The sequence below is a fragment of the Glandiceps talaboti genome, chromosome 8 (assembly GCF_964340395.1).
Source record: "Glandiceps talaboti chromosome 8, keGlaTala1.1, whole genome shotgun sequence".
NCBI classification, from domain to species: Eukaryota; Metazoa; Hemichordata; class Enteropneusta; family Spengelidae; genus Glandiceps; species Glandiceps talaboti.
This window is the reverse complement of record NC_135556.1, coordinates 15,075,462-15,088,553: the sequence shown is the minus strand read 5'-3', so window position 1 is coordinate 15,088,553 and position 13,092 is coordinate 15,075,462. Positions and strand designations below refer to the sequence as shown.

At 33.8% G+C, this 13,092-nt stretch overlaps 1 protein-coding gene across 2 annotated transcripts in view; it reads left to right on the top strand.

The window, feature by feature from the left end:
- The first annotated feature begins 312 nt into the window (after positions 1-312).
- The window catches only part of LOC144439481 (von Willebrand factor A domain-containing protein 3B-like), a 43,661-nt gene continuing 30,881 nt past the window's right edge, over positions 313-13,092 (top strand). For both annotated transcript variants that reach the window (XM_078128771.1, XM_078128770.1), the window contains exons 1-5: positions 313-666; positions 1,993-2,232; positions 8,650-8,741; positions 10,721-10,971; positions 12,182-12,341. In XM_078128771.1, coding sequence (XP_077984897.1) covers positions 624-666; positions 1,993-2,232; positions 8,650-8,741; positions 10,721-10,971; positions 12,182-12,341 — 786 coding nt within the window. In that variant the 5' untranslated portion in view covers positions 313-623. The remainder of the gene's footprint in view (positions 667-1,992; positions 2,233-8,649; positions 8,742-10,720; positions 10,972-12,181; positions 12,342-13,092) is intronic.

The following is a 13,092-nucleotide window of genomic DNA, read 5'->3' as shown; positions in this document are numbered from 1 at the left end:
AAACACGTTATACGACGTTTTGTGACGTCATTGAATTTGCGTTCTTTCACCCGCGTCATTGTATAAAAGAAGAGTTTAGACTTGAGAAAAAACAATACACATTTTCATTTTAATTTCAAAATTTATGAATTAAATTATGTATTATTACATTCAAAAGTCTGAGTAATCATGAAGTTACTAACACACTGATAGATTATTGTGAAATGCCTTACCTTAAGATTGCAAAATTGTTTCGTCTGTGATCGAGGTTAAAAGAAAACCTAGTTCTGATTGGTTGCTTTTGTAATTGGAGATCCCAGCAACCTAGCACCATCAAAACAAATGTGTCGCCAGACATGGCTGAGATAGGGTGAGTTTTCCATTTTACTGCAGCTTTCACCGACTTCCGTTAAGCAATCGCTCACCCGAAATTGGCTGAACTGTATAGAGGAAACATTAGAAGTCGAAGACGAACCAAGACATTGCGACAAACACGGATTAGGTCGCCCGAACACTGCCTGGTAACGTCGACTCGGTAGCCTTTGGCTTGGCGTGGTTGACACAGTACAGTGCATATCCTTACAGTATCCTGGTGATACACCGTCATCTGTTTGCAGAGTCCTTATTGTGTGAGGAGCCAAAACATGTATGAGATTGATTCGGCGAGGGTGAGATCGCCTTATGACGGTACGTAACCCAGTATTTTGAAATAAATTACCTATCGCTAACATATTTACAAACAACTTTTATTATAATATCGATATGTTTATTACATATGTGGTAATGGCATCGTTCACACCTGTGTTGTAAAAGTCCGATAATTGCTAGAATGACATTGGCGATAGTACGTGTATGCTCATTCACGAATCTTTTAATTTTATTGGTAAGTCAACCTTGAAAGACAATTCAGTATTTCATGATTAAGGCCAGTAACCTGTCAACAATTATCTTTTCTTCTTCATTTTTCTATAATGATTACCAAAGTTTAAAAACTCAAAAATTGTTAACAGGTGTATGCAATATTGCAAATGTATGTCATTGCAAATAGGAAAGTATGATATAAATTACCAAAACACTTACTAAATGTGTTTTATTTTAGTGTTGATTTCTTTTGCTTTATAATGTTTCTATCAAATTTATTGGTAACCATGCAAAGATGTATGTGTATTTGCTCAGTCAGACTGAGATAACAGAGGGGAGGAGTTTACAAAAAAAACCAACAGTCTACTGTCTACAGAACATGATTACAGATTACAGATTATAATCAGGTGGAGGAACATGTCTTGGCAGTTTTGAGAATCAGATATGATAGATAAGGAGAGACAGAACAATATACTGAATAAATTTGTATATTTGTGGATTGTCATAAATTGGAATGATATTACATGTATTTTTTATGTCTCTCTTGTGACTCCACTGATCCTGAATATTACTGTAAACATAAAAAATTTACAAGATTGAAGAAAAACTCAGTGAACCAAGACGTTTTTCGCATGACAACACATTGGTGTGTTTCTTGATTACAACAAGACTGTATCTAGAGGTCTGAAGAATGAGCCTAGAGTCTTTCATTTTTTGATTAATTTAAAACTAAAAAAAACCCATAAATTTTGAAGATTTCTGATGCCATTTGTAAAAATTATTAGAATGTTATCCAAATATATTGTTCATGTTTGTCACATGCAAATACTTGATGGTATGTTTTGTTAATATGAAAATGTAAGTCAAAACATAACCAAAGCGTAATTTTATACTATTTGAGTTTTTCAGTCGTATCCAGTGCCCATTAATAATATATAATGCGAACATCTACTGGTGTATCAGGAAAATGAAAATTTGTACTCAATTGAAAATAGAAATATACAGGCCATTAGAATTTAGAATTTAGTTTTGAGAGGAGTAAGTCAACTTCTTGCTGCTACAGAATTTAATCTCAATTGTGTTTATGTTCGAAAATATGAAGTTTTTCATTACAAATTATGCTTCATGGATTTCTATCTTCTTGTCATCCAGATCCCAAATGGGACTTGAAACACACTCCCAGAGGTGGTGGCTACACAGAAAAAGTGGAAGAAGTGAACTTAGAAGATTTACAGTCTGTAATAAAACTTAAACCACCTCCTAAGAAGAACTGGGAACCAGACGTCAAAGCAATGATATCAACCAAGAAATGGCTGAGTACTCATGGATTGAAACGTAACAGGCTCACTTTGAGTCAAATTCTACCAGCAATAGGATTTAAACATTCTGATGGTAAGTCTGTTTCCAGCTGATATGTCCATACACAGATATACAAATGTATGTATATGGTACCTTATGTTCTCCTTGAAATCTGTATCACATAGTCATTATAGATTTACACAGTAAAAGTTACTGACACAATGAATAGCAACCTCTGTAATTTTCATGACAATTTGACATAGACATGGTTAGAATATCTTAGCTCAGAACATATACTTTATTCTGTGCAATGAATTACATTATTTCTGTTTTTTGTTTTGAACATGAATCCACATATTCATAAGTTAAATTCTTTTGCACAGAATAATCTAAACTTGAAAGAACACTGCAGACCTAAGACGGGTAATATTACAGCCTACACTACCGTGTATAGATTGAACGATTAGTGTTCTTTATACATGTATCAGATGGTTTTGAATTTGCAAAATTTTCAGAAGTCAACATAAGAGTTATCCTCATATTACACATGTATACTGTAAATCCTCCTTGTATTACAGGTATGAATTCAGGCTAATCAAATATTGGGTGACTTTCTTGTGTTCTTACAAATATTTATATTCATTCAGATGAAACATTTTTTGTCAAGCCATTTTGATAGAGAATGATTACTCAATTTTACCATCTTTCAGTACATATACACGTACTCTGGTCCAGTATACAGAGAATCATGTACAATTTATGTAAAGAGTATACATTTGTAATAGAATGCACACTGCTACGTGGGTGTACCCTTGCTAGTACAACATATGGTAAAACATATCACTTTTCTCAGGAATTGAAGTAGGGTCAGAAGAAAAAGCAACCCCCCCCCCCCCCAAAAAAAAAGACCTTGCTGTTAAATGCACACAATTTATATATACTCTACTTTGAAGAAAGTAGAGGGAGTTAAAATTAAACTTCCAATTGACCCACTTATCTGTGGGATCAGTCTTCAAGAACCCTTGTGTCTGTTCATGTGTCTTTAACCCTCTTAGAGTTTGAGGTCATGACCTTTTAGAAATAGATACAATTTTAAAGGTGAGCTGATACTATATGAATGGCTAGAGTAGAAACAAATTACAGTGTATTGTGAGAAGAAACACCATCGCTACAGCAACGTGAAATAGGCATTGATAGATGTGACATTAGTGACAATATAGTGATTTCCATGCATCACTCTGGTAAGGAACTGGTCACTCAAGGGTTTGTATCAAGAGTGCAGCTTGTTAAAGGTATGAAATAAACATCTGCCTATGGATCTCGGCAACAGCAATGAACAGATGGCCCAGTTGTTTGAAAATAATATCATATTTTGTATGAGATTTGTGTCCAGAATTAGGTATTCAAGGGTATAACAGTATTGGGGGATTTATAATTGATACCTATGGTACATGTTATGTCATGTTCATACCCATAGTATAAATATTATATATAAGTGGTGAGGTATATTTCACTGTAGTGACACAGGTGTACTAGAGCTTAACTACAGAGAGTGTAAAGTAAGGCATTTGGGATACCAGGCTTATCAAAGTTGTAGAAGCCTCTTGGCCTGAACTTGACTACAGTGTATGTTCACAGTTGCCATAGCAACAGAGGGATTTGGGACACCTGGCTTATTAGAGTTGTAGAAGCCTCATGGCCTGAACTTGACTACAGTGGTACGTTCATAGTTGCCATAGCAACACAAGAATTGGAAATTTAATACATGTACATGTACCTTGTAGTATAGAAATAATGAGGCCTCTTTGAAAGAATGACTGAATACGATGATGTGGTTGATATAATGATCAAGAAATTACAATGTAAGGTGGGCTACAAGTGTATTGTGAATAATGGAGTTTGTAACGTGAGGTGACATGATGAAAAGACGCCGGGGAATACACTCATTTCTGGCAGTATTATTTAGAGTGGTTCACTACCTTTTATTGTGATGTGGACAACATCAGACACAAATGAAAATAAATGGAAGTTGTTACTGAATGTCTTTGGAATTTAGCACATCGTGAACCTTATTAGTTAGGGTTTTTCTGTAAAGAATTCTGTTCATGCTGACAGAAGATAATGGATACTAATGAAGCTAGGGGGAGGAGGGGGGGGGGACCACAAAAGAAGTGAGGTGAAGATAAATGAAGGACTGCAAAGTCTGAAAAGTAACTATTACTTTGTGTAAGCAGTCAGGGAACAAATTATAATAGCCAAAGACGAGTCTAACAAACCATATGTACCTGGAAAATTTGAATATATTCATCGAATATCTTGAATATGATGAAATTATCAGCCATGGACGTTTGAAATTCCCATCACATGACTTTGATGTTTTTTTATCATGATTATCAAAGTCAAATTTTACTTCGTCGCTGAAATGCAAATTACAAAATCCTCGAGTCATTTAATATCCATACATATTTAGATTAGATCAATAGCTACTTTACATATATTTTTACATTGCTTGGAGGTTAGTTTATCTCTTTGAAGTCTCAGCTAATTATGACAGACAACGTTCAGGGATGATGTGCACACTATAGAAACAGAAGAAATGCCTGGATCTTTCACAGGCTAGTCCTAGAAATGACTTGAAAACTCACGATAGCTAATTCTAGAAAAAATGAGTAATTTAAAATTAAAGTGCCTGGTCCATGTGATGAAAATTTTCTGTATGTACCCATTCTCATTCTTTACTTTATGTTATTCTTCTAGTCTACATTTATCATACAGTAGTGAGTCCAAAATGTTCAACCCACTTTTTTACAAAATCAATAATTGTAATTTATAAAGACGGACATTTTACGTCATGCATGTACTTATATATTTAAAATGCACAGAAGGAAATGAAAGGTCTTGAAATAGGTATGGTTTCCAGGCTACTTGATAAACTGAATGTGTAGAGTTATTATGAGGTTAGACACCGCGTCAATTATTCACAGAATGGATGTAATTATTATTATCGGACGTTTAATTTGATATAAGTGGCATGTTTTTTAGGGTAATAATCATTTATAATGGATTAATAAATTGATCGATTGGTATTCTTTCCTTCAAGCAACAGATGTTATTTTAGCTTATGACAGTCAACTCAAATTTTTTATCCCAACTGAAAATTTTGTTATCAACACTATCTAGATTGTCCGGTAAATCACTGTTCAGCTTACTTGGAAAAGTGATGTGTGGAGCAAAGTTTCCGGTCACTGTTGATCGTGATTTTTTTAAAATGACGTTTCCACTTGTTCAATGTTTTGGTTGTCTCTCAGCCATTCCTGCATAGTTACCCTATGTTTAGATCTAATTATCAGTTTGTATAACAATGAGTGGGCCGACCTCATCTGACCTGTACACCTCTGTCCTATTAACTGTCACTCCTTGCAAATAAATTATTATACATATTACTCTTTTGTCAACCTACACCCACCCCCATTCAATAAGACTGGCATTGTTATCGTTCACAATGGCAGTTTCTTCCAAGGGTTATTTCATCTAAGCCTCAGGTCAACGCAAAACGGACGAGTGAATAGCAAATATAACTCAATCACCTTTGTTGTATTGAACTAGCATGGCTTAGTGAACTAGGTAAAGGAAACCCTATACAGTGGTTGATTATATAGAGGACATTGTATAAATCCTGTTTTTCGTGTTTTTTGTGCACAAACAAACACACCGGCAGGTAGAAAGAGGAACAACATAATAATACCTGGTGACAACGATAGTGGAAAAATTACATGTATAAAGAACGGGATTGTAAAGGATGCATAGATAAAAGTAAAAAATGGACAAGTGTCATATTAACTGAATCTTGCTAATTTCATGTCATCTTACCATGCACCGTTCACAATCACAAAAGATATTGATAGGCCTGCATGTACATATATCGGTACTTACAGGAGGGTATCATGGCGATCAGACTAGTCTATCAAATTAGGGGTATGTCAGGACTGCGTTAAACAAAACTAAATACACATTATTTTGTAGATATATAAATAATTATATATACATACATGTATATTGTATATGCTGATAATGGTGATATATAAAAATCTTTGGATTAAATACATGCATCCCTTCCACTTCTCTGCAGAAATAAAGTAAAAAAAACAAACAGCTATGACTGAAGTAAAATAATGATCTGTTTAAATGAGACATGAAGGTCACTCCCTTAGCAACAGATAATGATGGTTTCAAGTCCACATTACTTCATATATAAATCTGTCTTGTGTATACAATTATTCTTGTATATTGCATTTGGTAGACAGTTCTAGGCAAGCAGTTTAGATATACATGTAGCTCTGTTTCAGACAAGTATGTAAATTTCAATGGACTCAAAAAATAAAATACAAAAATTTGGTTATACATACTTCGTTAATTCCATAGTCCAGTCAGTTTAGTAAACCAACTGTTATCAGAAAATGATTTTAATCAGTAAAAAATGTCAGAGTATGCTGTCATATGTTACATGTATCATAAATATTAGAAGTCTAAATTGACAAAATCTGAGCAGTAAATGTCAGAGACTGTCGCTACACACTTTATCATATATACATGTATCAAAGTCCAAATTGATAAAATATGAGCTATACATGTATGTATATGTGTACAAACGTAGAAGTTGGTAAATGTTGCGTGCTAAACACCACAACTCAGCAATCTCTCATACATGCAGATATAAAAAAAAAAAAGTCCAATTCTGAGCCGTATATATTCCTACGGCACATTAAATCCTACAAGTTACTGTTGGTAATATGGCATTTTTTACATCGCAACCAGCAACCTACACTTTGTATCATAGTCAACATAAAATCCAAATTGACAAATTCCGAGCCGTGTATGCTAAACATACGATACATCAAATCATGGGTAATATTGTATCTTTTACATCACAACCAGCAGCCTCCATTTTGTATCATATTCGACATAAAATCCAAATTGACAAATTCTGAGCCGTGTATGCTAAACATACGATACATCAAGTCATACAAATCACGGGTAAAATTGTATCTTTACATCACACAACTCAGCAACCATCACTGTATGTCAATATTAGCTCTCCCATTAGAATTGAAAATTGTGTAAATATATAGTTATTCAGTTAAAATCAAATTAATTTTTATGATTCAAAGTCCCTGTGGAATTGTTCGAGTGAATAATAGCTGTATTTCCTTTCAACGCTCATTGCAGAATTTTGCCACAGGTTATTCTAAAAAAAAAAAAAACAGTCTGTAGGAAGAATGTGTACATTTATCAAATCGACAACATAAAATGAAAGACTCCCCTTGAAAATTGAAAATTTGAATATAATATATGCATGTTTGTATGTATATGAGGTCTGTGTTGCTGTATATGTATATGATTAAAATTGCTGAAATTATCAGTAACATTATTAATTCATGTTTTACTTGCTGAAATATTAATGTTTGATAATTATAATTTCACTAACTATGATATTATGTAATACACATAGCTACAGTTGCTACAGCTAAAATAATGATACATGTACTAATGTACTAATTATGCAATTCAACATGAATAGACCTACATGTACATGTAGACCACAGTATGTGGGGTTTTGAATACATAGTGATTGTTGACAGTTGCCTAGCAACAGTGATGGGTCAGTGTCTTGTGTTCCATTATTTCACAGTCATTATTAAGACAGAATTGCTGTTATTTTCTATCAAATTGTGAGTAATTTAAGATCGATTTATTGTGTTCGTTATCATGGCAACTGTCATTTTGGTGTTGAATGGGTAGAATGTCTGTCTTTGGTAATAAAATAGCAATCGACTTTGGGTCTACATCTGAAGTTGAAATGTGTGAAAGGGTATTATTTCTCTGTTTTCACTCAAATTCCTTATCGGTATTTCCAGGGAGATCATTATATTTTATAAAGTAAAGAAAATGAAAAAAAAATATTGATCAAAATCAACTGAAAGGGATAACTGGACAAAGTAATGTTGTTGGAAATCTCATTTGTCTTGTTATCGAGTTTAATTATGTTCGGCTTTGGTAACCATGGTAACAGAAAAGGGGAGATGTCCGGTCAAATGAACCATGTTTTTACCTGTATGTTCAGATATTATTTGGGGAGAAACTACACGTTAGAATGATCAGAAAATTGAGTTTGTTTATTGTACTGTAACTGCCCCTGGCAATTTTAAAGTTCTTCTTCACAGCTGGATACACTCGTAGATACATTTGCATATCATAAAAGAAACGTCACTAAGATAATTATTATACCTTTCACTTAGTTAATTAAAGAAACAACATTTTATCATAAATCCATAGAAAATATAAAAAATTAGTGATTTGTTTTCCATGGCAAAAAAGCTGACTTCACTACTTTGTGCTTTGTTGGTCAGACTAAAAAAATAAAGAAAGGCCATGTAACCATGGAAATAAGTATATTGATATGCTCTCCTCATAAAATATCGAAATATACAATTTATAACCTTTCTGTTACAGATTTTGACAGATCTTTGAGAAAACCTATATGTTCAAGATATGGAGAAGGTCTGTTTAGTCGGTATCCAAGGAAGGATGGACGTGTTTACAACGTAAGTAAATCATGTGAATGTATTGAGCTACTGAAGTGTATGGTTTTAGTAGTCTGTAATGTCGAGGTTAGTGATACAGACAGTCGTGATAATTTGATATTTGGGGTGGTACACTCTGACGACAGTGAGTTATTAAGTCTGATACAGCATCATAAGACCATTTTGTAGCATTCGTGTTTTCAAGCACAGGCTGAATTTATTGCTTAGTGTTGCAATCGGCAATGATGTGTGACTTTCTAAGTGAATTGCCTTTCACTCTTTTGAAATGTTGAAAAAAAAAACAGGGAAAAATGCAGTCCTATTAAGTGTTGCTGGTATCACCTGTCCATCAAAAATTAGAAATATTGTGTTTGTAGCAAATAATTGATTAAGAAACTACAAAATGTACATAATACTGAATGTGTGATCATCAAATTTACTTTTTACCTTGAGGCTAATTAGTTGATAAATTAGTTACAGAGCTAGAGGTGATAAGGTATATTTATTTGTTGTCATACTATCATAGTAACCAAGGTTACCGTATCCAGGGAAACAATCTTTTGATCACTACAGGGGTGCCATACATACTGTACACATTAATTGAGACGATGTATTGAAATTATGAACCAAATCTTGACAACTTTTCTGCATCACAAAAATATTCCACTTCTTTGTCGTATGTGACAAGTTTGCGAACTTGGTTTTGAGAAGTAGATGTATGACTGATGTTATTCTGGTCATGAAAACTGTTGCTCAAATTAAAGTTCAGTATATGTGTAAAGGTTGCGGCAGTACATGTATGTGAAAAGTTAAATATCAATACTGGTGATAGATTATACATACAGGTGATTGTGAGTTGGATTGTTGCTATCAGGGTACAACATGCAAATTAGACTTGTAACAGTCAGTGATCAATATAAGAGACATTTTTTATAAGATATCCATGCATGTCGAACTCCAAAGTTTTAGAATTTGTAAATATTCATATCACGTAGGAGTGATTACTATTAGACTAGTCAGGGTGAAATTGACAAGCCGTACTGACTTCTGTATGTACATATTAATAAGACAGTAACACTTAAGAGTCAGCCAAGAAACAGAAATCAATTTTCGTTTATGTTAACATACATTGACTGTCTTATTATGCCACTTTTGAGATCTAGATAATGCAGCATTTATTCTTAGTCCTAGAAATGAAAATAATAACAAGTGCTATTAAACTAAATATAATTAGTTGTATACGTCCATTTTTACATTTCGTAATTTGTGTCTGTACATTTTGTCTTGTCTTTCAGTAAATTTGATATTTGCCTGCTGCCAAGACAAATTTCCATGTTTTTATGGACAAGAAAGTATATCTAATATAATATAATCTAATCTAATCTAATCTGAAGTAAAAAAACTGTTGAGAAAAAGGAAAATATTGAATTTTTCTTTCATTAAATTATTTCATTAACTAAAATTTGAAACATTTCATTTCTGTTCCTATGAAATGCAAATGAGAAAGATTGCCTAACGAATAAGAATTATACGTGACTAAGATTCTAAGATAAAAAAAAAATTATAGGGATGTATTTTCACATGAGTTTGTTATATTTTTTTTCTGATGTAAATTTCATGAAATAAAATGAGTCATATTATTTGACATTCACTATGAAATGAACAGCACAGAAATGACTGGCAGCCTATCAAGAGTTGCTGTTTTCAGTTTCCTTTATTTGCATACGTGTGTTATCATTTGTATGCTCTCTTTAGCTTTATAAGAAGGCAATTTCTAGCATTGCCATAACAGGGGTACCATTATATATTCACATGGGATAGATATGTGCGTGTCTACATTTGTATTCCTTGAGTGAAGCACTGAAATCAATGTGAACCATAGCTGTGTTGTTGAGAGCATAGCAACAGGTAGTAGCCTTAGCAACAGAGTAGTTGTTACAAAATGAATGTTTGGGAGTTGAGAAACGAGACTAATTTAATTTCTGATTCAATTTGAACAGATTACGGTGAGCAAAGAGAGACTGAAACAGATTGAGAATAGTCTGCTGCAAGCAATAGTGTTATACAAGAGGAGACTGGAATGGCTGACGACGGAGAGTCGGCGATTGTTTGGCGTGATTGAAGAACACTGTGTTACCATAGTGATTGACATCAAGACTAACAACCCAACCATGTTTGACCATTGTAGAAATGCTCTTACTAGAATACTGGATGAACAAGTCTCACAAGTTGCCAAATTCAACCTCATCAGGTATGTATTCAACCACCCCTTTCATGAAAATGGAATACACCATATTTAGATATACATGTAGTATACATAATTTTTGCCAAAACATCAAATCCTGTCAATTTCAAATCTGGAACCCCTAACATACCTGAATAAAAGTAGCAGCTATTTAAAATTGCTAGGATTTTTTTTTATATATAAAGGGGTTCCATTGTAATTTGTGCAAGGGAATTAAAGTGTTGTTGGAACTGTTATTAAAAGGTGGTATGTTTTATGTTTAACACCTTGAAAGTAAGTTGTGTACATGCGACATGCCTTTACCAAAAACAAGAAGTGAATCCAACTTTTTGGCGTACAACATTCAGTGGAGTCCTTTCTCAGTGTTTCACTTATATATCTGATATCTTTTCTTTAGTCCCTCCTTATGATTCTTGGCACTTCATTGGTTTATAATTTGTTAATAATATGATCTGAGAAGTTATAACGTAAACAAACTGTTAAATTTCAATAAGTTGGGCAGTCCTGACAGTTTCAAATTTGGAACCCCTAGCATACCTGAATAAAAGTAAAATAAATTCATCATGTTTATTCATGACTTGTTCCATGTATCTTTTGCTTCTATAAACAAGAAGTCTTAGGATTGTCAGAAAATAACAAAAGAATCACCCAGGGATACTAATACTAAACACTGGCAATCTTATCCTAAGGGTTATCTAAGGTCATCATTGACAGGGTCAAAGGTCAACGTCTAATCGTGTCTGTCACTGTCATTATTTATTAGAACTGTTGGGTCATATCTGTAACATAGATTACACACACATTTGAAAAATGATGTAGTTATCCTTGTCAGTCGGAGAGCCATGATTCTGATGCATTGAGTGACATGTAGTATAAATTTCAAATGGATTATGTTCCATTCTGGAATGTCGGACACCCAGTAAGCTTCGCCAATGTCAGAAGAGATTTATTTCTATGCAAGGAAATAAAAGTCTTTAGTTCAAAGTATAGGTGTTTTGTGTTTTGTGTTTTGCTTTAGTAGTTGATAGGCCTTCACAAACAAGTTAGACAAACAGACATGTCATACAAGATTCTTGTCCCTCAATTCTGATGCATTTACTCCCAGTATAGAACATCTTTTTCTTTGTATATCCTAAAACAGAAAGAGATTGGCACTAAATAATGTTTCATGTATGTCCTTTATAACCCATAACAATGTTCGTTTCCATGGCAACAGAGCTGGTAAAGACATGGTTATGTTCCAAGATGCAGCTGTACCTGTAAGTCGGGACAGTTTGACCAAAGCCATGGAGTGGATCAAAGCACTAGACCATGCTGGGGAGACGACCAAGACAAGCGCTACAGAAGCCGTGTTGAAAGCTGTCTCTGATAAAAATGTAAGTTTTCTGAGTGATTTACAGATGTTGTATGTATTGTACCTGTTAAGGTTATGCTTTGGCTGTCGAGGATTTTTACAAAAATGTATTGTAATGTGTGAATTATTTTGTGCTGTATATGCATGGTTCTTTACATATAGCATAGCAATGGCAATGGCAAGAATATTGTCACTGTTTTAGTAAACCTGAGGCTGTGTGGGATATGACTCACTTCTTATGTATATCATACATGTATGTTACATCAGTGTTCTGGCTAAGGTTGGAGAACCCCAGAAAGGTGAAAGAGGTGAAAGTACAATAGTTTGCCATAGAATCTATCATAACTCTGTTTGGAAACCCTGGTAAAATGGTTGGGGTTGTTTCAGGCTATATGGTCAATCACATGGATTGTATCAAGAAGACATCCATAGTTAAAATAATGAGATGGAACTGTTTATATCTGATCTTCCTTCAGTATAATTAAATGTTATTGCTCAATACTTTTCTTCGTTGAGCCAGGGACAATACAAGTGACCTAAGGGGCCTTGTCACTACGAGTCACTAAACTCGTAGTGACAACCCTTAGGTCACAAACATTTTCTCGCTGAATGAAGAAAATATTGAGGAATAATATAATTATACCATTGCTAGTAATATAAAAAAAAATAGGAAAAAGTAATGGCAATTTTGAACGTTTTGACTCATATTATAACCTATGACGTAGGCATGCATTGTCATGACATAGAACAATCAGAGTATATATCCCATATTT